The sequence below is a fragment of the Telmatherina bonti genome, assembly GCF_933228915.1.
Source record: "Telmatherina bonti genome assembly, chromosome: 17".
Classification (NCBI taxonomy): domain Eukaryota; kingdom Metazoa; phylum Chordata; class Actinopteri; order Atheriniformes; family Telmatherinidae; genus Telmatherina; species Telmatherina bonti.
The window spans coordinates 7,731,308-7,754,926 of record NC_136615.1 but is presented as its reverse complement, the minus strand read 5'-3'; the positions used below and the strand labels follow the sequence as shown (position 1 = coordinate 7,754,926).

The 23,619-nt window shown below is 44.4% G+C and overlaps 1 protein-coding gene across 1 annotated transcript in view; it reads right to left on the bottom strand.

The window, feature by feature from the left end:
* Nucleotides 1-5,189: 5,189 nt before the first annotated feature.
* Nucleotides 5,190-23,619, bottom strand: part of rasgrf2a (Ras protein-specific guanine nucleotide-releasing factor 2a) — a gene marked incomplete at both ends in the record, with an annotated part of 56,931 nt that continues 38,501 nt past the window's right edge. Inside the window, 17 exons of the mRNA XM_079256988.1 lie at nt 5,190-5,285; nt 5,375-5,443; nt 6,075-6,192; nt 6,325-6,404; nt 6,479-6,676; nt 7,041-7,125; nt 8,926-9,029; nt 9,264-9,324; nt 9,690-9,802; nt 13,790-13,896; nt 14,116-14,205; nt 14,278-14,403; nt 17,674-18,179; nt 18,495-18,743; nt 18,850-18,932; nt 19,015-19,151; nt 19,222-19,288. Coding sequence (XP_079113114.1) covers nt 5,190-5,285; nt 5,375-5,443; nt 6,075-6,192; nt 6,325-6,404; nt 6,479-6,676; nt 7,041-7,125; nt 8,926-9,029; nt 9,264-9,324; nt 9,690-9,802; nt 13,790-13,896; nt 14,116-14,205; nt 14,278-14,403; nt 17,674-18,179; nt 18,495-18,743; nt 18,850-18,932; nt 19,015-19,151; nt 19,222-19,288 — 2,289 coding nt within the window. The remainder of the gene's footprint in view (nt 5,286-5,374; nt 5,444-6,074; nt 6,193-6,324; nt 6,405-6,478; nt 6,677-7,040; nt 7,126-8,925; nt 9,030-9,263; nt 9,325-9,689; nt 9,803-13,789; nt 13,897-14,115; nt 14,206-14,277; nt 14,404-17,673; nt 18,180-18,494; nt 18,744-18,849; nt 18,933-19,014; nt 19,152-19,221; nt 19,289-23,619) is intronic.

Genomic DNA, 23,619 nt, shown 5'->3' with positions numbered 1-23,619 from the left:
GTTACCACCACAACGTGGGACTAAATCACTAGCCAGACTCTTTTCCTCCGTTGTGGTGGAATGATCTCCCAAACTCTGTCCGCTTTGCAGAGTTCCTGTCTACATTTAAGAGCAAGCTGAAGACTCAGCTCTTCAAGGAGCACTTCAACACTTAGTTTAGCTGTATTTATTGGAAAGTTGGAAACCTTAGCCCAATTCTTTGCAACAAACATGATGGTATTAATTCTTTGTATTTTAACATAGGCGATATTATGGGAGAGGAAGGGAGAAAACAAAAAAACAAACAAAAAAATCAGCCTGTAGCACTTCATGGAAGGACCTGCATCCAACTGGACAGTCCACCAGCATCTTCCTACGATGTCCTCTACTGTTTGATTTCGTGCTTGTGTTGTTCTCACTCATATGTAAGTCGCTTTGGATAAAAGCGTCTGCTAAATGACTGTAGAATAGACTAGACTAGACTAGACTAGAATAGAATAGAATAGGGCCTCACTTCTGCTAGAATAGGACGGTGAAGACTGGAGAGTTTCCTACAAGAAACTCTCTTAAAGCATTGCCATGGTTTCATTCATACTGCAAGGAGGATGTGATGCAAGGATCAACCACACCGCCATCACTCCATTTCATTTAGTCTAAACTGATGGTCGTCATAGCAACACCCATCGCTTTCTGATCCGTAACCTTTAAGCCATTTATACATCCACCCAAATATAAAGATAAATACAACATTTTAGATTTCTTCAGGTTTTATTCTCAGGCCTGGAGAGTGTAAATATCTGTACAACACACAGATAAATAAATGGAAAAATACAAGTTTAAAATGATCCAGACGTTTAAGAAGACACAGGTGTTTACCAGAAATGTGTACAGATGCTGGAAGATTCCCAGCATCAGGAGAGGAGAAACGAATCTACAAACAGCTCAGGAGGAGTCACCTGCAGGGATCAGCTGAAGGACAGTCATGCTATAAACGTTAGTCTGTTGACATTCCTTATGAATCAGTAGTGCAAACATGAAACTAGTTTACTACGACAGAAAAAAGGTTTCCAACATGATTAAATAATCCTGATAAAAAAATATGTTGTCATGATAATATGGGCTGTCAAGTCATTTAGAAATAATCTAATTACATCATCACACCTTTAATTCACTGGTAAAAATATTTGTAAATAATTTAATGTAAACAGATTTCAGCAGAGAAGTGAATCCATGCGAGTGCCAAAAGGGTTAAAGGTCGACTCCTGCCAGCAGATTCCAGTTCAGTTCAGTCAGGTTGTAGCTGTATGGGGGGCAAAAAGTGCCACAATCACATGCAGATATTCAGCAGTGAATAATGAAGTAAATGCTTAATTAAAGTAATAAAACTGAATTGTTAGCTGAACAGATGGAGGTGGGCTCAGGTGTGGAAGACCCTCCCCACAACTGATACCTGGTCGCCTATCTATAACATCCCACTGCTCTCTAGTAAATTTTATGCATATGGGTTTCAAGCAGAGCCAAATTTCTCAATCAGGGATGATTAATTAAAATTATATTAAATGCATTTATCAATAACTACCCAGATGTCAGTAATATTGACAATAAATACAAATATAGTAAATCAAATATGTAATTATATATGTCAGTGTATAAACTGGAAATATTAAATTGATTTTTAAGTAAATATAACGATTTTATTATTTAGTTATATAATTCATGTTTCCTGAACTGCCGCGCATCAATAATTAATTTAACCTCTACTTGAACTTATAATTTTAACAAAAAAGAATTGGTGAAAGAAAAACAAAAAGGACTGAAAAAAGTACAATTTAAGAAGTCATAAATTGAAAAAATGAAGATTAATAAGAAAAAACATACAAATAAATACATAGTGAATAAAAGCAAATAAATTAAATTCACTAACTACATGAAAAAAATTCAAGGTCAGAAGTGGTTTGATGCAGATTTCCAATAGCACATGTTAAAGAATTAAACTGTCTCTGTGGCTCGTCAACAGATCACGATATCTGATTGGTTAACCTGCTTCGCAAGTCACAAATCAATCCCAAATAAATTTTCCGGCAGAGCTTCTGCCACACAAGGTGGCAGCAGTTATGTGTGTATTTAATCCCTATACCTGTTAGTTACTGTGCTTAAAAAGAGACAATAAGAATTTGATGTTAACAGTCTTGACTTCAGATCAATGTAATTGTAACCAATGTTAACGCCATCATCATTAGCCCCGCCCACCAGGCTAGATGGGTGAGGCTAACAGCGAAAAGCAATTCATGATGCGATGCAAAATTATTTTTTTTTGTATAGTTTAGATTATATTTTAGTTAAATTTATTACATTTAATTGCTTTATTCCCAGTTTTAAAAGATTAATGTTACATTTTACTCATTAATCAATCCTGTATTTATGCATTTCATTGTGGCACTTTTTACCCTCCATACAGGCCGTATGTGCTGAGTCCCCAGCACAGCAAAGTGACTCTCGGGACGTGTAGTATCACCCTGCTGGCCGGGAGAACGCCTAAATTGGTTCGATAGAAATGAATAATAATAATAATAATAATGTTTTAAAGTGTTTTACTCTTTAATTTAAAAATGTAGGCCATAAATATGAGTTCAAAGTTTGAAACAACATATTTCATGATTTGGGACGTGTGTAAACGTTTTTTTTTTTTTCTGTACCATGTATGACTGAAACTACAGTAACAAAGAGGTGAAAACAACATAACAACATAACTAAAGCCCTGGCTAACATCTTCTGAGAGCATCAACACCAGAAAGAAAAAGATGTAAAGAAAATATGCTTTGATTTTGTTGATGGAAAACTGCATTTTCTCTAACATGCACTCATGTACAACGTTGTTTAACTCCTGGTTCGCTGCATCAAGTGGACTGTCGTAATCATTTTTGCTGGAGAGTTTTGGCAAATGCACGACTAAATCAGAACAAATGCTTTGCTGTAAAATATTTAGATTCTGAACATAATTATTTTGGCTAACGCTACAGGACGCAAAGCTAAGATTAACAAAATATTTGTTCAAAACAGGCTCTAACTTCCTCATTCTATGTTCTGAAATTAGGAACCAAAAGGTCCAAATTTAGACACAAAAAAAAAACAAATCTAGAATATAAAAACAAGCATAAAGTAGAAATCAAGGCCGTGACTGTGCTAATGCTAGTCAAAGCTGCTCGGTTGTAGCTAATCTTAGCTAAACTGGAATTTTTCTCATCCATTTTCTAAAACAAAACTTTTTTTTTAAGCTTTAAGGTTTCCTAGCAACCTTAAAAATGATTTTTACAGATTTTGCTACTTTTCCACTCAGCGCAGGTAAGATTTAGTATTCTCGACTTAAAAAAGCTAAACTTTCATCTCCTCTTTCTATTAAAGCTTGTGTTGTGTAAACACTTCCAACCTCATACAAAGAGATTTGCCTTTTATAAAACTCCAGTTTGCTTCCTGCAGCAAGTTTAGCACGTTTGTGGATATAAAATTACACAGCTATGCATTTTCTTTGTGAGAATCTAACCTGTAGCTCCTAACTTCCCCCAACACAAGGTTCATTTTAAAAGGGACGATATGTAAGAATATTTCCTGTTCGGCGTTGAAATTGCATATCACATTCAAACACCTGTTGACACAACAGTAGCTGCTGTGTATCAACAAGTCTAACAACGCTAACGATGCCGTCCACATGGTATCGTTAGCGCTGAGACTTTTTCATCCCACCTCATACTTCATGGAGTGTTCACTTAGGTGAAAAAGTTTGTGATATCATAAATATTGGAAACTGGATTTGATCACCAGTGTGTTAATAAAAATAAAAAAGTTGTGTTTACCGCGACTGGAAGCACATAAACAGCCATTTCTGTAGCAACAAGGTGTGTTTTAGCAGGAACTACTGCTATGCTAACTATGCTAACTGTCTAACAAAACACAATGAAAGCAATTAGCTTCAGGCTAATTTAGGCAGTACGGTTGACTTCAGCCCCGTTTCCACCGACAGGCTATATCGGGATGCATTTTTTTGTGTTTCCAAACACAAAAACTGGGACTGTTAACCTAATATCCAGTCAGTCACACTTTTTTTCCATTAGGGAACCAATCTAACTGGTTTAACCAAACCAACTTGAAAGGGTGGAGCTTAACACACTAGAATTCGGTGATTGGTTAAAAAATAAGAGCGTCGCCCCTGATGCAGTATAGCATAAAAACAAACAGGAATGGCTCCCTGTTTAGAGCAACATATTTTCTTTTTGCGCTGTTTAAAATGGCGTTGTGCAGCAGCTGCCCGTGGACCTCCAAGGAGGAAGAAAAAAAAAAAAAACCTTAACTGTTCACGTAGCCAATGCGTTTATCACTATCCTGCTGATACCACCTCTCAGGGAAGGTAACGGTTTGCTGTGGGACGCAGTTTACAATCCATAACTGCACCCTACCCATGCCGTCCCAACCTGTTGGTGGAAATGAGGCTTTACTTATGGAGGAGAAAGCCGAAATTTCAGCGTCTCTTGTAATATCTTTCTCCTTCCTGAGCTCCTCTTGCCTGACGGCTAGCTCCATGCCATTCCTCTTTTTATTTTGGATGCTTCGGTGTGCTTCATCGCTTTCCTGAAGATGGTGAAAACAGCTCCAGCATTTTTGTAAACGATAATTAAACAGATGTTGCAACTTGCTGCGGCAGCAAGCCTCCTCGCTGCTCGCAGGGTAACATCTTCTTACTCCATGTTGGTGCCATTTGTCCCTTACCAGCGGCTGTAGATTTGAATCTGAAATTCTCTCTCATGAGGACGTGTCAGGTTATTAACGGAGGTCATGATATACAATGATAAAACATTAATGCAGTAAATAGAAAAGTTACATAATGTCCCTTAAAACAGATGGATGAGCGACACAGCAAAACTGCTCCAGCATCCGTACGCTCCCCACGATGCAGCGAGCATCGTTGAAACCAGGCTCAGATAGAGGTTAACCATCTAAAAGTTATCTGTTTATGTACAAGACTACAGAGGCAGATAGTTTTATATTTACAGCGCGCAGATGGCCGTTAGCTTCACTGAACACACCTCAGCTCGCCGAACAACAAGGCACGTTTTCTCCTGAGTTTCCGGACAATGACCGGAAGTGTGTCATGCTTTACGAAAACTTTTCACAACACGAGTTTGTTGGAGGTTTCTGGGCGAACTTTGTTCATGACATTAACCAGGTGGAACTCGAGGTTCGATCTTCAGCGACAGCTCGTAGAGGGTATCTTCATCCATCACCAGCGACTTATCCAGAAGGAACTGCGTCACCTGGAGGGAGGGAGGATAAAATGGCTTATGATCCAATCAAAGTGCAGAAGAGAATAAATGACGGGTTTGGATGCATCTGATGGACAAACCTTGGGCTGGTGCTCGATCCTGTAAGGTGCTTGTTGGAACTGACGGATCTCTCGGATGATGTGGGAAATCTGAGAGCAGAGACAGAGGTCTGGTTAGGTGAGGATGACTGAGACAACCTGCTCCGGTCACAGAGGCTGAAACCACGTATTTTCATTTAAAAGCAGATCTCGGTGAGATAAATGGCTTTTTATGAGTTAGAGGAAATATTTTGCATCAGTCTGGAATCACGACCTGACCGTTATTCTGGACTTTTCAGCTCTAAAACCACAAAATATCCAAAAACTCAACCTTCACATCAACCAGTGTCCCAGCGATTGTAGCTGGACCACCAGGTATTTCTGTTTTTAACTGTTTTATTGTCTTTTAATTGTTTTTTTTAATGCTATTAATGTTCATTTATTTTATTTTACGTGTACAGCACTTTGGTTACCATGTGAAAGTGCTCGATAGGTAAAGTTTTGATTTGATTTTATATAGACAGTTTTCTTATTAATTATAATAATTATTTTCTTTAACATTTAGAGATATTATATTTGTGATTTCTAATTAATTTATAATGATTCAGTTTCGTCTTCTTTGGGTATTACTAAGGTTGGATATTAACTTTTTCCAGCTCATCAGTATAAAAACTACTTTGTACTTTTTAAAGTAATTTTTTGTGACATAACTTTATTCTAACGGCTGAGAGAAGTTCTTCACCATCCTCATCTTGGAGAAGTTCACCAGCCCCTCCTCTGTGAAGTTGGGCGTCCCCTCCTCGATGAACGCCAGGTCGGTCAGGTACATGCCCAGGTACGGGACGCAGGGAGGGTTGCAGCTGTACACACACACACACACACACACACACACACACACACACACACACACACACACACACACACACACACACACATTAGACATCTTCCTGCTTCCACTGACACACACTCTTATTTTCTGCTGCTGTTTTTACTTTTTGAGCGTCTCTCTGAGGTTTTTGAAGCGTCCCTCTGAGGACACCGTCTTCTGCAGCCTGTCCATCAGCGACTTCGTCTGAAAACACAAACACGTGAATATTCTGCAGCCCAGAGAAGATTTATGAGCTGCTGGTCGGGGGGGACACAGACCTGCTTGCAGACTTTCGCCCAGGTCTTCTTCAGCCTGTAGACGGCGCTGCGGTTGAGGGCGGAGGTGATCTCCAGGACGCCGTTGTAGTTGTTGAGGCAGCGACAGATGTCGGCCACCGCCAGCCACTTCTCTATGGAGCTGGCCCGGGAGCCCACGTCGGGGTGAGCCATGATCTGAGACGCCACCAGGTTACTCATCTGAGGAGGGAGGATGAAGATGTTTTTATGCTTCTGGATGTTCAGCTGCGCATAAAACATATTCACCAGCAGATATAACTGAATTTAAGCTTCATGTTTCCCTGTATAATGCATTTAATTTACATCTTCTAATTATGTTCTGCCAGCGTGGCGTTGTCGGGTCTGCATCGCCTCATTCTTTCTACCTGAAAGCCCGAGGACTGAATGAAGTATAAATCCAACTCTGCTCTTTTGGTTTACGTTCACTGGAAAGCCCTTGGAGCTACTGGAAAGCCCTTCGTGCCACTGGAAAGCTTTCCCAGTCCAGCAGAAACATGGTGGGGAATGGTGTGGGAACCTTAGCTAGCTGCGTTTTTATTCTCACCTCATTAAAATGCTGACTTGTCTTCATGATGTATGGCGTCCTCTCACTTTTGTCCACCTTCATCCAGCCCTGGCCCAGGAACTCCCTGCAGGAGGAACAGACATCAGGTGAGTCCTCATGCCGTGGCTGTAAATATAATGCAACAGTTTACATCTGTATACATCTCATATACAGGCGGCTGAAATGAGTTTCCTCCGCAGGGTGGCCGGGCTCTCCCTTAGAGATAGGGTGAGGAGCTCGGTCATCCGGGAGGAGATCAGAGTAGAGCCGCCGCTCCTCCGCATCGAGAGGAACCAGTTGAGGTGGCTCGGGCATCTGGTCAGGATGCCTCCTGGACCTCCCTGGTGAGGTGTTCCAGGCACGTCCCTCTGGGAGGAGACCCCGGGGAAGACCCAGGACACGCTGGAGGGATTATATCTCTCGGCTGGCCTGGGAACGCCTCGGGATCCCCCCCGCAGAGTTGGCAAATGTGGCTGGGGAGAGGGAAGTCTGGGCTTTCCTGCTTAGACTGCTGCCCCCACGACCCGACCCCGGATAAGCGGCATGAAGATGGATGGATGGATGGATAGATAATTTACATCTGGAGTATTGTGATGAATTATTACTTATGAACTGGTTTATGCAGCGTCTGTTAAATCCACCACACCAGTAATTCTTGTTCATTTCAGGTTGTATTTACCTCGATCCAACCGGGTGGGGGGCTGTCACCATGAAAACTTGTCAGTCTTTAGATTTAAAGGTTTTTAAATAAAGTAAAAGTTTATTTATGTTGCATCTTTCCAGATAAAAATCACAAAAGCACAAAAACTCAAAACATGAAACAGGAAAGAACATAAAAACAAATAAAAGTAGAAGCAAGTCTGAGATCTGAGACCTGCTGGAACGTAAGGCTGGAAATGGTCTTTGTATAACCTGCTGTTTTTGTTTTGGTGGAAGAACCTCTAACGGGAGTCTGCTTTTGACCCGTCTGACCTTAGAGACTAAACTTGTGTTAAAATCAGCTTTTATGGCCGATTTCTGCCCGACGCAGGAGACAGACAGTTTCACTGCTCCTGCGTCGGTCATGAGCGTAACTTGGTCCTTTTTCAAGGAGTTTAGCTGTGAGACAACGGAAGTATGAGACATGTGGCGTTTTAAACATTTACGTACGTAGCGGAGCAACACTAGTTACCATGGTAACTCAGCTGGGACTTACTGAAAGCCACAGCGATGAATCAGATTCATTTAAACAAGTAAGACTTTCTTGTCATCTTGGATCGTAGAAAACCAGCCTTTCTTTTCAAGTCGAAATACAGCTGTGCTCATATGTCTTCATCCCCTTTCATAAAGAAAAGGCTGAGTTTACAACAATCACTCAAATAACTGGAGCCTTAAAAAATATATTTTAGTAATATAAGACACTGTTTTTTCATTTAATTGAGTTGAAGAAAGAAAAAAAAACAAACAAATGGGTCCTGGACAAATGAGAGACTTTTCTGTTGAACAGTGGGACAAAATACCTGTCAACAGGTGCAGAAGTCTGACTGAGAGGAACAGAAAACACCTGACACAAAATAGTAGTTTATGACTGATGTAATATGTAATAATTTTTCTTATTTGTTTACTTTTTAAAAAATATTTGAATTGAACCAGAATTAGAAAATAATGTAATGATTTTCATGAAATTTTTATTTATTACTTTAGTTAATTTCAGCTTATTTTACAGGCAGCTGTTTTTTTTCCTTCATTAATGAATAAATATGTGCACAACTGTACATGAAAACTAAGAACTGACAGATGATATCTTCTTTTTTTACACAGTGTGGACTTTACTGGCAGGATGTGGGAGTAAAAAGTGAGTTGCTGAGTTCTTACACAGAACAGGTGTTGTGCAGGAAGTACTCACTCGTACGGGATGCTCCTGAACACGATGTGGTCCAGCAGCGTGATCTGTTCTGCCAGCTCCATGGCTGAGAGAGACTCGAAACACTCCGCTTTCACACTCTCCGCCTTAGAAACACACACAGACACACGCTGAACGTGTTGGAGGTACGGGGGGGGGGTGGGTAAACTGGAGGATGGGACGCCACAGTGACCACGTCTAGGATGTTTCTGCTCTTACCGCGATGAAGTGCAGCAGAGGGCAGCTTTTCTGTTCCACAACAGAGAATAAAACACGTCAGCGACTGTTTAAAGGACTGAATGAAATCCCGCCATGAAGACGGACAGACGCCAGATACTGACCATCTGCAGGATGTCCTCCATCCTCAGCTGGGAGTCGTCCTGCTCGTCTTGTGAAAGGGCACTGCAGAGTAAAACATGGCGTTACAGCTGCACGGCAGCCCAGATGAACATTTATCCTGATCAAGGCCGGATTATCCAGTCGGCATTATGGGCACAGGCCCAGGGCCACACAGCCACTTGGGGCCCATGTGGGGCAAACACCAGCAGTTTGGACATGAAACAAAATGTACATAAAAGCCAGATAGTTACACCACAGTGTCCAGTGTGTTGCTACTGGTACCAATGGCTGAGGTGTTAGAAATGTTGTTTCACAGTGAATCATTCACAATTTTCTCAGTGTTGCGGTGGGGAAGGGGGGGGCCCCCCGAGGCCTGTGCACTTTTAATCCGGCCCTGATCCTGATGTCGAAACATGGACGCCGCGCACCTTAAAATGTTGGTGGTTGCTTTCCTCTCCTGTGGCAGCAGGTCTGGATCTCGCAGCACCTCCTCCAGGAGGCTGATCACCCCCGTCTTCAGCTCGCTGTTCATGTCAAAGTCCTGATGGACACACACACATACACACACACACACACACACACACACACACACACACACCGAGCTAAACCTCATGTAAAAATCAGGGAATTAAAGCAACATGACTGCTGTGCAGAGTCGTTAGAGGGGTTCTGGCGCCATCTGGAGGCAAATATGATATCACAGCGCAGTCATGTGACCCGGTGTCTCTGCAGCCCATTTAACCATCTAAAATCAGAGATTTCGGCTGATTATTCAGTGTTTACCTCCAGGGAAGGAGGGTACATGTACTCCTCTGGTATCTGAACAACAAGGCAACAACGTGTCACACTGCTTACACACAAACACCTTCTTTTTCTAATTCTACATATTTTAATTTAATCTTTCATATTTGTTTTGATGTAGAAATCTCCTGAAGCTGCACATTTCATCCACCAGGATTCTGCAGCATTAATGCCAGGGCTGTGACGACATGCTTTTGTCTCGATTTGATTCGATTCCGATTTTTTTGGGTGCTGATTTGATTTAAATTGCGATTCTCAAAATTCTTTGATATTGCTGATTTTTGTAGATTAAAAAAAACAAAAAAAAAAAATCATAAAACTATTTTTTTTTTGCCCATCATTTTTCTTGATTTCAATAAGGAAAAAACTTATTAGCCAGACCATCATTCTGCTCCTATAATGCCCAAGCAGACAAGTAAAAAGATCAATAAAAACTATTAAAATAACAATTTTTTTTAATAATAATTATTAATTTGAAAAAAAAAGAAGTTTTTTTTAACAAAAGAAAAATCGATTATAAAAATTGTGAAAAAAAATCCTGATTTTCGATTTTTCGATTCGATTTTCCCGCCCCTAATTAATGCATCCCAGATGAAGCAAGCATGGGAACAGTTTCTGTCTTGCACAGCAAGGTTGTCGCACGCCGTGTGTAAAACGATGCTTCACCACATTACACCCGCACGCACAACAGACACACAGCGAAGAGAAAAGGCCTTAAAGTCTGGAAAAGATCAATAAAATAGGATAAAATACAAGAAACAACAGTAGCTTTGATAAAAAGGCGGCTAACAGAGAAGTTTTGACCAGATTTAAACACCTGAGCGATCCTGCAGACCTGAACGGTTCTGAGACTTTGTTCCACATGAGAGGAGCATAAAAACCAGACGCTGCCTCCATGTTTGGTTCCCAGTCTGTGAAGAGAACGTAGACCTGACCCTGATGACCTGAGGGGTCTGGTTGGTTTGGTACAAAACCAGTCAGTGCTTCATAAACCATCAGCAGGATTAAAGATTCAGTTCTTTGTCAGACAGAAAGCCAGCGTAAAGGTCTGAGGTTCCTGGTCTCAGCAGCGGCATTCTGGACTAACGGCAGCTCTCTAATGGACGTTTTAAGAATAACTGTGTTACAGTAGTCCAGACTACTAAAGAAAAAGCAGAAATCCTGCTGAGTCATCAGTAATTTAATCCCACACACTTCCCAACCGGCTTAATATAACGCTGAAATCCATGTCTGAATCCAGGACTTGTTCTGGTTGACCCCAGAAATCCTCCATTATTTCTCACATCAGGCTGATGTTTGGCTCAGAAGTCATCCTTTAAGTTATCCATAAACGCTGTCATCAAGTCAAACATCTTTCACATATTTACAGTATCTGTGAATATGTAAGTGGAAAAGCATCCGACGTGCACAAACTCCCTGTCGTCTGGAGCTTCAGCTGATTAAGATGTTAACAGCAAGAAAAACCGCAAAGTGACTGAGAAAAAAGTTGTTTTTTGTTCATTTCACAAGACATATGTTTTCTTAGAATCCCAATAAAACATGCAGTAAACAAACTGGGCCTGTCACTGGTCACTCTGCTGTTCAACACGCACCTCCATGAGTTTCATCGCCTGTATCTGGTTCGACTCGCAGATTTAGACTGTAGTTAAAAAACAGGGCTTTAATGACAAATGCTTTTAAAAGGTCACAAGCGATCACTTCACACTCATCGCACCCAGAAGTGTTTGTCAGCAGACTCAAAACAACAAAAGTTCACTTTCCAGGCGCCGACATGCAGAAATAGCAGCTTATGTAAGAAAAAGATCGCCGGCTCTGCGTCCCTGGGGAGGACGCTGACCTTTCCTCACGCTTCCCGGGTGGGAGAAAAGATGCGCAGAGCAAAGAGCACCTCCGTCGGGGGGGAGGGGAGTGATGGAGATGAAACCAGACGCAACACCAGGCTCTTTCAGGTGGGCTGTCCCTTTAAAGTCTCTGATGAGCACGAGTCATAACGGAGGCTTCGCTCACTTTACAGACAATTCCTCTCCTTCATTTAGCAGAGAAAAACGGCATCAGGGTGAGGAATGCAAACACGACCAGGCCAAAAAGGTAGAACAACCACAAGCTTATCATATAACACACAGACCAACGAGTTAAACAAAGGCAGCAGCCAACATGTCGTGCATGACATACAGCATGGCTGAACACTGCAAGGACGTTCAAACCCTGTCACACTGACCAGGAAAGTCTCCTCTCAAGTCCTTCTAGTCACCTTAAATTCCTCTGTAGACTGGAACGAGCGCAAGAGCCACGTCTGGTTTCCAGACATGGAGGTTACCAGGTCCGGAGAGACTACGCTCACATCAAAGGCGTAATGTCGTGCCAAACAAAATAGCAAAATGTTAGTTCCAGTCACTAGTTCCGGATGCAAGTTCCAGTTACTAGTTCTGGATTCGAGTTCCAGTCACTAGTTCTGGATGCTAGTTCCAGTCGCTAGTTCCGGATGCAAGTTCCAGTTACTAGTTCCGGATTCTAGTTCCAGTCACTAGTGCCAGTTACTAGTTCCGGATTCTAGTTCCAGTTACTAGTTCCGGATTCTAGTTCCAGTTACTAGTTCCGGATTCTAGTTCCAGTTACTAGTTCCGGATGCAAGTTCTGGATGCTAGTGCCAGATGCTAGTTCTAGTCGCTAGTTCCAGATGCTAGCTCCAGTCACTAGTTCCGGATGCAAGTTCCGGATGCTAGTTCCAGTTACTAGTTCCGGATGCTAGTTCCAGTCACTAGTTCCGGATGCAAGTTCCGGATGCTAGTTCCGGATGCAAGTTCCGGATGCTAGTTCCAGTTACTAGTTCCGGATGCTAGTTCCAGTCACTAGTTCCGGATGCAAGTTCCGGATGCTAGTGCCAGTTACTAGTTCCGGATTCTAGTTCCAGTTACTAGTTCCGGATTCTAGTTCCAGTTACTAGTTCCGGATTCTAGTTCCAGTTACTAGTTCCGGATGCAAGTTCCGGATGCTAGTGCCAGATGCTAGTTCTAGTCGCTAGTTCCAGATGCTAGCTCCAGTCACTAGTTCCGGATGCAAGTTCCGGATGCTAGTTCCGGATGCTAGTTCCAGTTACTAGTTCCAGATGCTAGCTCCAGTCACTAGTTCCGGATGCAAGTTCCGGATGCTAGTTCCGGATGCTAGTGCCAGTTACTAGTTCCGGATTCTAGTTCCAGTTACTAGTTCCGGATTCTAGTTCCAGTTACTAGTTCCGGATTCTAGTTCCAGTTACTAGTTCCGGATGCAAGTTCCGGATGCTAGTGCCAGTTACTAGTTCCGGATTCTAGTTCCAGTTACTAGTTCCGGATTCTAGTTCCAGTTACTAGTTCCGGATGCAAGTTCTGGATGCTAATGCCAGATGCTAGTTCTAGTCGCTAGTTCCAGATGCTAGCTCCAGTCACTAGTTCCGGATGCAAGTTCCGGATGCTAGTTCCAGTTACTAGTTCCAGATGCTAGCTCCAGTCGCTAGTTCAGAATGCTGGTTCCGGATGCTAGTTCCAGTCGCTGGTTCCGGATGCTAGTTTCAGTCGCTAGTTCCAGATGCTAGTTCCAGTTTAAGCCCTGAAAGTTCCTTCCCTTTACCTTCCAGCAGGAGCTGAAGTTAAGCAAGTATGACTGGAGGCAGCTGAGTTTGGGACACTGAAGAAGACGTGTCAGACACATGACCAGTAAGAGGCTGTGGAACATGTTGGGTCATCAGACTCACCTGGGAGTGTTTAGAAACCCAGTGTCGCAGCACATTGAGGACTCGGTTCGTAGCAGCTCTTCGGATAATGAACTCTTTGTCGCACGCTTTCTCTGAGTTACTGAAACCTGGAAGGGAGGAAGACACACCAACAGATCAGACACTGGCCTGTTTCCAGGCGTTCTACGAAGTACCGCGAGTCTGAATGAAATGATTACAAGTTGCAATGGAAACAGAATATTTAACCGGCTTTTCTGGATCTTTATGTCTTTAATGCATAAAGTTTTATTCCTGCACTGTTTTTTTTTATTTTTACACTTCCTGTACTCGTGAACAGTCGCGCTCACCTTGTGAGCTGCTGTGTCCAGCGGCAGCTGTGGCGATGGCGAACGCCGAAGCGGGTGACATGGTGCAGCGAGGGTTCTCCCCCGGCGTGACTGCAACAGACAGAGGCGTTACAAACATGTTTACACATGACAAGTTTCTGCGTGTTTTTGTGCACCTTCTACCTCCTGACTGGCGGTAGCGGAGATGTCTGGGTGTGGACGGTGAGCGGCAGGGAGACAAGTCGCCTGGCTCGCTGATGGACGGGGATTCAGGCATGAACTTATCCAGAGACACCGATTCCAGGACAGCTGTGAGGGAATAAAAGCACAACTTAAACACACGGCGGGTTTTTAAGTTTGAAAAGGCAGAAAACAGTAAGCAAAGCTCGTAGGAAGTCGTTTAAGGTCAAACATCTGAAAGAAACATCTACTTTAAAACTCTGGTTTTAAGGAAGCCGAAGTAAATCATCCTGCTCATGTCAGCAGCGTAAAGCAGTGATCCCCAACCCCCGGGCCACGGCCTGGTCATTTGGTACCGGGCCACAAAGAAAGAAAAATTAATTTCCATTATTTTATTTTATTTTTACACAAATTATGTTTTATTTTGAAAAGTGACCGGTTTTTCCCTGTTGCATCCGTCTCACTCTATGCACGTCACAGCGAGCGAAATCATGAAGTTTGTTTTTGTGTTATGTCTCATTTTGCAGGTATGTTGAAACATTATCATAGCGACCAGAGTGTGTTGCATTGTGTCAGGTAGAAACGATGTTGCTCATGTGATGTTTTGTTGTTGGTGTGACGTGACGAGGACACCGCTAATAAAGTTGCACATGATACCACAGTGGATTTACGTACATTATTATTACTACAGAGAAAATACAACAGTTTTTAATGCCGATCTTGTCATTTTATTTAGTTTTTATAAGCTTCACCTTTAGATTGGGCCATGAAAATATTGTCAGACATGAAACCGGTCCGCGGTACAGAAAAGGTTGGGGACCACTGGCGTAAAGCATTTAGACGGATAGTAAGAAACTTCAGAAGTCTGAGAAATGTTTCTCTGCTGAAGAAGCACGAATGACAAGTGAAAAGATCATTTTAAAGGAAACTTGACGTCTGACCTTCAGTCATTTTTATTAAAGGAAAAAAACACGCAGCACTTTATGTAGATCAGAAAACAATAAACAAAGAAATATGTAATTTATTCTGAATGAATCATCATCACTCTGATCATCCAGGCTATTTTTATAAATTATGTCTGATTAAGTTTTTTATGAACATTTAATGTTTCTTTATTTATCTTTCCAAAAATAAAAGGGAGGATACTCATCAATTAAAATGTCAATGTAAATATGCCAAAATGGATAAAAGCGTCTGCTAAATGACTGTAGAATAGAATAGAATAGAATTCTTTCCAGCTGTCAGTGTGGCGACTACGTCACCAACCACCTGAGCTAAACTACATTTCCAAACATCTCCTGCTGATTCCAGCTGAAGCAGCATTTTGGAATCATATTACAGTTCTGTTAAAATAAACACATTGATGCAAACAGATTAATCTGAGGAATGCATTAAAGCATGTGGAGGGAGACCCGTTGGATGCATCACAAACTTAACCCATCAGGAGTTTTGGTTCCAAATCATTATGAGCAGGTGGAAGTAACACATCAAAATGTTGCATGTCAACAACAAGCACCAGCATGAGGAGGAAGAGGAAAAGAACAAAAAGGAGAGGAAGACAAAGAAGAGGGGATGAAGAAAAGGAAGGAGACAAGAAAGAAGAAAAAAGACACACAAGTAGTGACGAGGAGGAGCTGAAGAGAAAGATTGTAAAGAGATCAAAAGAGGAAAAGGAAGAAAAAATATAGAGAAGACAACGATAAATCTGAAGACGCAGAATAAAAAAACCCCAAAAAAGACGAGATGGAGAGATGGAGAAGCAAAAGGAGAAGCAGCTGCTGCAGCTACGTAAAGTCAGATTGATTTGACTATTTTTATAAATAATGTCTATTTTGTCAGCAAAAAAAAAAAAAAAAAGAATAAAACTTTATTTTTACCAGCCAAAGAATGATCAATCAATAAAAACACTTTCATTTACAAATGGCGCAGAAAGGAGTTTTCATTTAATCGCAGAACCTCTGACTTTGAGTAACACCTGGCTTGGAGGTGTAGCAGCAGACGGAAGGCTAGGTGTCGCAGCAAATCGAAGCCTAGGTGTCGCAGCAAATCGAAGCCTAGGTGTCGCAGCAGACCCCAGGCTAGGTGTCGCAGCAGACCGAGGGCTAGGTGTCGCAGCAGACCGAGGGCTAGGTGTCGCAGCAGACCGAGGGCTAGGTGTCGCAGCAGACCGAGGGCAGGTGTCGCAGCAGACCGAGGGCTAGGTGTCGCAGCAGACCGAGGGCTGGGTGTCGCAGCAGACCGAGGGCTAGGTGTCGCAGCAGACCGAGGGCTGGGTGTCGCAGCAGACCGAGGGCTAGGTGTCGCAGCAGACCGAGGGCTGGGTGTCGCAGCAGACCGAGGGCTAGGTGTCGCAGCAGACCGAGGGCTAGGTGTCGCAGCAGACCGAGGGCTAGGTGTCGCAGCAGACTGAAGGGCTAGGTGTCGCAGCAGACTGAAGGGCTAGGTGTCGCAGCAGACCGAGGGCTAGGTGTCGCAGCAGACCGAGGGCTAGGTGTCGCAGCAGACCGAGGGCTAGGTGTCGCAGCAGACCGAGGGCTAGGTGTCGCAGCAGACCGAGGGCTAGGTGTCGCAGCAGACTGAAGGGCTAGGTGTTGCAGCAGACTGAAGGGCTAGGTGTCGCAGCAGACCGAAGGCTAGGTGTCGCAGCAGACCGAGGGCTAGGTGTCGCAGAAGACAGTTAGCCAGCTTTGGTTTAACATTTTGTAATTGTTTTCTTGGAATTCACAAAGCTCAGACATTTTAAATAAAGAAAAGTGAATTCGCTTTGTTGGAACAGATTCTGGTTTAGAAGTCACATACATTATGAGACATTTTAAATCACTTTTCCCTTTTATCCTGTATTTGTTTAGAAAACAACATGAAAACGGCGTGCAGATGTTAAAAACATCTCCGTCCAGCTGAGCGTGCCCGCCAGATGGAGCGGTCTTTATGTGCATTTCAACTTCTGGGTCACAGGATGCTATTTTAGTAGCAGCTGAAAGGCTCTCCATTACATCCATTCAACGTTACTCCCTCTTTAGAGGCACTCAGGCTGTGTTTATCTCTTCATGTTGGTTCTTTCCAAGCTGCAGCCAGAGACTCCTGACCAATGCAGTTTACAGTGAACGGACGGTCTGGTGGACCAGATGGTGGTCTCAGAGCAGGGTAATGGTACCCATTGATACTTTTCCTAATTGGTTTGTCAGAACTTAATCAAATCATTTCAGTCAAATTCATCACACCTGCAGATTGAAGCGACTTCTGAGTAGCTGCTGCAAATTTTCCATTCCATCAAAAGCTTAAACTTCATATCGGCGGCCGACTGAGGCGTGTGCACACACACACACAAACACACACACACACACGTGTGCTAGTGCCCATGTGGGCGAGGCAGAGTGTGAATCATCTGCAGGAACTCACCCCTGCGGATGCTGCGCCTCAGCTTCCCACAGAAGGCGTCGATGCGAGGCAGCTCTCCGCTGACATCCTCCCCTGCAGCTGGACTCAGCTCTGGAGAGCTGGGACCCCGACTGAGGTCCAGCGGGGCTTTGGAGACGGGAGGCGGCGAGGACACCCCAGAGGCCTGTGGGAGGCTGGGAGACCGCGTGGCGGTGGGGGGAGGGGAGGAGAAGCCAGACGATGGCCTGGTTGAGCCGGGAGGAGGCGAGGCGATGGAGGGGCTGTAGCTGGAGGTGGGAGAGTTGGCTGCAGAGGAGGACGGCGTGGTGGACAAATCCAACGCTCCTACTTTCACACTGATGGGAGAGCTGAGGGAGAGCTTCCGGCAGTGGACCGGGGAGGAGGTGCGAGAGGGGATGGAGAGGGGAGGAGGAGAGGAAAACTTGCGACAGAGCCGCGGGGATTTGTTGTTCAGCGGGTCGGTCCCCCAGGTGCCCTGGTTGGTGGCGAAGAAAAGCTCCAGAGACCTAAAACAGAAGAGACGAGTTGAATCTGCAGCTGGGATGGGAAGCAGGAGGCATGAATCACCAGTCCTGACGTGTTTACTTGGACTGGTCCAGAGCAAGCTGGGTGATCTTCAGACTGTAGTCGGGACAGAGGGACATGATGGACAGACGGTCGCATGAGAGCTGCTCGATCCTGGCGTGGTGAAAGGAAACGTGAGGAAGATGAAGGAGGTGAATAATGAGGTTTAAGGAAAGGAGAGGATGAAGATGAAGATGAAAACACGAGGAGGGAGGATGACTACTGATCAGGAACGTTTCCAGCACGGCCTTGCGTACCTCACGGGAATGGAGGTGAACGGCTTCTTGTAGATGTCGGCCAGCTTGTCGATGACCACGGCGGCGGTGGTGAAGATGCGGTAGGTGTGGAGGAAGGTGTTGAGGAAGTCTATGGAGAGGAAGCGCAGGTCTGTGAGGCGCTCCAGCAGCCGCTCCACGCTGGCGTAACGGATCTGCGGCACCTTGCAGGAGTTCAGCGTCTTGCTGAAGCAAATGTCCACGTCGTCTTTATGCAGCCGGGCGTCGGACCTTCACAGGGAAACATTTACGTTTGCTGCATCACTAAACGCACTCATGTAACGAGCTCCTAACTAGCCGTCGGATTCACTGCAACAACCAGAAATGCTCCTCTTACTTGATCATGTGCGGCACCGAGACTTTGGAGTTCTCCTCAAACACGCTGGTCATCAGGCCGTTACAGCGGATGTTATCGATGCACTGAGGCGGGAAGAGAACACAGGATGAGACGTGGCTCTATGCCTATCAGCTTTACCCCATCGCTGCAGGTTCAAGCGCCCACCTGGCTGATGTCGCTGGTCCAGGCGGCCTTTTCCTGGCGGGAAGGAGCCAAGAGGACGACGGAGAAGCTCTGACCGTCAGGAGGCTCCACCACGATCTTGAACTCCAGGTGACTGAAGCCTTGACCCGCCGCGTTGTCTGCAAGCAGCCACACATCACTCACCTGGACATGTTGGGCAGGAAGAAGTAAAGACCTGCAGATACTCACAGTCCTCATCGCTGGCATCCAGCTCCTCGATCAGCGTGCACTCAATCAGAGACAGCGTTCCTCCCTGCTGTTCACGCAGAAACACACCAGATCACTCAGTTTGTTCCCGTTTCAGACGGCTGGTTCACTTTTACCATCAGTCCTGTTCGACTTCATAATGATACAATAAAACCAGTTCATGCAGCTTTTATGCTTATTATGAAACTTCTTATCAGTATGTTGCGTCGCCTACGGCAACCGCTCTGATTAAGTTACTAAGAGATCACATTTCTCCCCTTTTAGCTTCTCTTTATTGGCTCTCTATTAAATTCAACATCAACTTTGTAATATTTTTCCTCACTAATTAAATTCCATCACATCGGACAGGAAAGATCTGCGGTTATGGATCAGAGTCGGTCTGGTTGCCTCCAGGATGGCCGTTGACTCCGCCTCCTGTCTCGTACGACATCCTCAACATAAATGAAGTTCATCTTCATAACTACGAGGGTTGTGTGTCAGAAAGCAGATGTGTGAGGTTGCTGCAGACATGTCAGAATAAAGGAATGCGTTACTGTGTCCGAGTAAAGTCACCTGGATCTCAGCAGAACATGCAGATGGACATTTCTGCAGGCTCAACATAAAGTTAAAGATTCTGCAGCTTTAAATGAACATTTGCAAATAATTTCAGTTTTATTTGTGAATAAAGTTTTGTCATTCTCCATAATAAATCTGCCCCAAAAAAGAGAAAGTTAGTAAATGTGCAGAAATTAGTTGCATGGTTGTAAAAGAAGATTTGCGTTGGTGGAAAATTATGCAAACATGCTGTCCACAGATGCGAAGCACAAATCTGTGATTTTTGTATACCTCCATCTGATTGGATGGTGACTATTCAAACTGTCCAATCAGAGAGCACGCGGTTTCCTGTCCTCACACACCCCTGCAGGCTCTTTAAGATGCATTACACACCTATTTGTTTTACCTTAAAACTCTGATCCAGACTTGTGGAATGACACAGGGACATCTATGCTCAGCAGCGTCACGACGCTGAGAAACAGACATGATACAACCTTTCTATCTGTGACGTGACGTTGCAGCAGAGTTTCGCTTCACATGCCAGAAAACACACTGACAGCGTCGGTGATTCAGCAAAGAAACAGATGAAAAGAGAGAAAACAAGAGGGATTGTAAGATCGTCTTCAGCTGGCTGGAGAGAACTAACAGGTCAGGTCGGAGGCAGGTCGGATGCAGTCGATGGGGGGGGGGGTTTGACATGTGACATTGTTTTAAAGGGCTTTATAACTAAAGTTGAGTTTAGTTGATTATTTCTGATACCTAGGTTTAGCTGAAGAGACAGTCAGGGAGTCATGTTTTTGGGAAGGGTGGGGGGTTGCTGTCTGTCCTTGTGAGTGTATGAGTGTGTGTAAGATAACTCGAGTTTATTATATTTATTTAAATGCTATGAAACCAGCATTTTGTGTGTGAATGTTACTTTATTTCCAATCTTAATGAGTTGGTTTTATCTTGTAAAGCCTTCTCTGTTGCCTGTTGCATGAAAAGTGCTGAAGAAACAAAGTTTGGTTTGATTTGCGGTTCCTCAGCTTGTTTTCCCCCAGCTGACCTCCGTGCACGCCGGGGCTTTGGCTCCGGGTTGCTGCTGCTTCAGCCGGCAGCTCCTCTGTGCAGGAGAAGTGTGGGTAACACAGTGTGGGAGAACCAGAGCTGGCTGTAGAAAAACACAATCCTCTACTGTGCTCAGGTACATCCCACCACCTGCCCACCCAGGGGGCCGACCGCCACCTACAAGCCGCACTTGTTTTAGGAGGAGCTGTGGAGAAGCCGGTGATTCTTCTTATGCAGCAACCCTGGAGTCTAAGTGCTGTGAAAACATTTGCTGGATGAGACCAGGTGGAGGAGGAGGAGTCCAAAGCACCTGCTGTTGCACCAACCTAACAAGCTCCACCTGCTTGTAAACGGGACTCATCAGGTTTTCCAACCACTGACTCAGACTTGTTTCATTTTGTCTGATCATTTTACAAACTTCATCACATTACATCACTCTGGTCGCACCATCACATGTCATCATCATCCATCTGCTCCCCTTTAAGAGCCTGCAGTGGTGCGGGAGGACAGGACCCCTTATGCTCTATGATTGGACAGTTTGAATAGTCCATGGGTGGGCCACAGTCCTGCAAATATTAGGAGTTTCCCTGCTGCAACAGACCTGACTCAAATCAACGGTTAATTAGCAGACTAGTGCAGAGTTTCATGTTAATGAAACTGTCATCTCATGTCATCTCTACTCCTGCTCTCAGCGAAGGCGGACACTTTTTCTCTCCTCTTCCTCCCTCCCACTCTGGCCTGCTACTTTGTCCTGTCTGACTCGGAGCCTTTTTTTACATCTCTTTTCCTCAAGTTTTTACATCATGGATTTGATCAGCTGGTTTCCTAACGCAATCGATCAAATTTTCCCAACCCGGAGATCGGGCAGAGGGGAGCCCGCATGTCCTAAGGGGACACTTCCGGCTGGATATGTTCAGGACTCATGGGCCAGGTGGAGACCAATGTGTCTGTCGGTTCTGTCATCTGAGGACGTGGAGGATGTTTATATCTTTGGACTGTTGGTGATCGGGATTCTGCTGATTGGCGCTGGAGGAGTTCTGATCTACCTGAAGATTCTGGCAACAATTGGCAGGCTGTCAACAGTATGGGCCGAGCTAGCAGTGCACAGACTTTTGCATTGACCAGACTCTATTGTTAGCAGGATACCAGTCTTGCCCAAACTGGTCATCTTGCGTCAGTCCCAGAGATGGTACGCAGAATTCCAACATGGAGAGGATGTCTGCTAGGATTGGTGGAAATTGACCCCCCTGTTCGGCTGTTTGGAGCTGCCAGCCTGAGACCGGCTATGGACTCAAGGTCGAGGGCAAACTGTTTTCCTCGCCTGGAACCCAAACAACAATCACATCTGGATTCGGCTTCCCAGTGGCCTTGGGCCGGTGCAACCCCCCCTGAGAACGGAAGAAGAGATGTTCATAGACGTTCTGTCCCCCTCCTAAACCACCCCCAGTCCCCTCCCACATGACTCACCGCCTCCCTGGACTTTGTGTGTCTTGTCTGAGTTTGTGCTTAAGTATATGAGGTTTTTTTTTTTTTCCCCTGTCTCTCAAGACTGCACCATCTAGAGGCGTGGTCCGGAGTTAGATGTTTTTTCCCCTCGACTCCCCCAACAAATTGATTGATTGATTAAGCTCTGCCCCAGTCTGCTAATTAAGCTGGGTGTGTGTCAGGTGTGTTGCAGCAGGGAAACTCTGAACCCCTGCAGGCCCGGAGTTTCCCACCGCAGATTAGGCACTATCCAGTCAGCTGCCTGTTGTAGTCTTGCAGGTGTCTCACAAAACAAAGATATTTGTCGTCCACACACACACACACACACACACACACACAAAAAAAAACAGATTTATGGAATCAAAACGGTTCTTTTAAAACCTTCGACCAAAGCGCCGACGTGTAAACACTCCATTTGCACATCTGCGTGTGGACATGTATAACCAGGGCTTTAGGTTTTGAACATCGTTGTCTGCGACAGAAAATACCACAACGTTACATGTGCGATCTTTGTCATTGACATGCTCAAACCGTGTTGGCGTTTTTCCGTTGTTTATGTGTGTTTTACGCTGCCGTCAGTACCGCTCCACATAGACGACCAAACACAAAGGACGAGATTAAGGACAGTTATTTTCTGCGATTAACAAGGGAGGTTTCTTGTTCAGTAGAAGTGACACGGTAAGACAGGAGGTTGTTCTGATTGGACAGGATTAGGGGCGCAACCGCCGCCTGAAGGTTTGATGTGCTGAATGTGCTGAACAACGCCGTTATGTGTGGGTGGATTTGTTTTTGTAAAACAAGGTCGTGTGGATTATTCTTTTTACTGGCCGGAGGGGGAAAGATATTCGGTCTTACAAACGTCGGCTGGTCTAAGCTGCTGCATGCTAACTCTGCATCCTGGTCACTGCGGTCAGCTGACCAGCCGTCCCCAGGAGGAACAGGCTTTTACAGTGGCGGCTGCTCGGTTGTGGAACGTGCTGCTACCGCAAACCCACGTCTCTCGTTGACCTTTGACCTGTCCTGAGAACTTATTTTTACCTTACCTTTTGTTTTATCTCACATTGTATTGTGTGATACAGTTTGATCTATTCTGGCTTTTAATAGGTGTTATTTATTCTAAGTGGTCAGCACCTGCTGTTTTAAAGTATTTTATCAATGAAGTTGGCTTGTTTCCATCATTCCCAACAGGATATTTTGCACATCATCAGTAAATGAAGACAATGAAGCACAACGACCGACAGCAACACTGCAGCTATCGCCGTTCTGCTGAGATCTCATCTGTGTTTGTTGTGTTTTCAGATCTGGATATTCGTT